A 1,471-nucleotide genomic window follows, 5' to 3' on the forward strand; every position below is an offset into this window, starting at 1 on the left:
TTTGTGAACTTTGCCTATATAAGTCTGGTTTTGCCACCATCTTATCTTATCACTATGAGATTTGGGAAATGGCACCTCATAGTCCCAGATTGCAATAAATGTGACTCTTTAATTCGACTTCTTGAGGCGTCCTTCTGTGATTCCCGGGGTACATTACAACATTATATTTTTGATATTTGTTTTATATATTTAAATGCCATTTAACAAAGAAAAATCAACCAAAAAAATGAGTTCGCGTGTCACCTCTGACACACGTGTCATAGGTTCGCCGTCACTGCCCTACTCCTTGGAGCACTGCAGGTGTCACATGCACTGGCAGGTGTGCAGGTGTGTGGGAGCATGTGTGCACACGGGCACCTGGGAGCAAGGATTTCCAGGAGCTCATGAAACTGAAAGGGACCGGCTGATATTCTGCGTTCCAGGTGCTTGGGACGTAGCCCCTTCTCTAGGGAGACGGGGATGACTGTAATGGAGGCTGAGAGAATACGCAGGTAGCTCTCACACTCCTGCCCCTGGTCCTTCTCCCACAGTTTGTCTCCAAACCCGAAGGCCAGGCTGTGTAGCCCCAGCTCTGGCTTGGCCCTGAGGGTGGAGAGGAAGCTGATCGGGCCCAGCCTTCACCTCCAGAAGGATAGTCCTCAGACCCACGTGGAGATGACCCCGTGGGAGATGCCAATCTGACAGGGGAGCAGGCCCCCTGCTCGGAAGCCCCCATCTGCTGACGGAGATCCACCCCCAGGCGTCACCCCCACAGGCTCCTGTCTCAGGGTAGGGGAAGATAGTCCTTAGAGGCGGTGCTGGTGACAGTTGTTCCTGCTGCTAAATTTTCCCCATCCAGTGCCCAAAGCCAAGGTAGTGCCCCCAGTGGCTGCTGGCCTGCCCACCTGGCCTGTGACTGAGATCAAAGGCCTCGGCCTGGGCCCGGCGGGGAGAGCTGGGTTATAAATAGGCCTGGACCCAGCCTTCCGGGGAGAGTTGGGGAGCCGGACAGCACAGTGCTTCGCAGCCCACGGCGCAGAGAGACCTGTGCTAAGAGATGCCGTCTGTGGAAAGAGACACTGGCCCGCCCTCCAGGCCCACCTCAGCCCCAACCTGGGCTCAGCTCCCGTCGGAGAAGCGCAGCTCAGCCACCTCTCCCTCCCCGCTGTTTCCCTTTGAGTCCCCAGGACATGTTTCTTTGCAGCCCCCAGAGTCAGCCTGGCCCGGGCGGTGAGTCTTGCCCGTCATGGAGGGCCGCGTTGTCCCCTTCCCGCCCCCCCACCTCCTGCCGGCCGGGATCGCAGACCCCTCCTACCTGCAAACACCGCGGAGCAGTAGGCATCGCTGATGTCGGTGTCCGGGGTTCGCACATTCTCGGCGTAGAGGATGAAGACCCTCAGCATGACTGGCACGAGTTAGGGCTCTGGCCCCGGGGCGCGGAGAGGGCCGGGGAAGGGCGCGGCGAGGGTGCCTCCCTGGAGGGCGCGGCTCA

General features: G+C 58.6%; 1 protein-coding gene across 13 annotated transcripts in view; it reads right to left on the minus strand.

Moving 5' to 3' along the window:
* DYSF (dysferlin) overlaps window positions 1-1,465 on the minus strand; it is a 205,543-nt gene extending 204,078 nt beyond the window's left edge. For all 13 annotated transcript variants that reach the window (XM_006775297.2, XM_006775294.2, XM_006775295.2 and 10 more), the window contains exon 1: window positions 1,295-1,465. In XM_006775297.2, the coding sequence (XP_006775360.1) occupies window positions 1,295-1,382 (88 nt within the window). In that variant the 5' untranslated portion in view covers window positions 1,383-1,465. The remainder of the gene's footprint in view (window positions 1-1,294) is intronic.
* Window positions 1,466-1,471: the final 6 nt, after the last annotated feature.

This window comes from Myotis davidii, unplaced genomic scaffold (genome assembly GCF_000327345.1).
Source record: "Myotis davidii unplaced genomic scaffold, ASM32734v1 scaffold247, whole genome shotgun sequence".
Lineage (NCBI taxonomy): Eukaryota > Metazoa > Chordata > Mammalia > Chiroptera > Vespertilionidae > Myotis > Myotis davidii.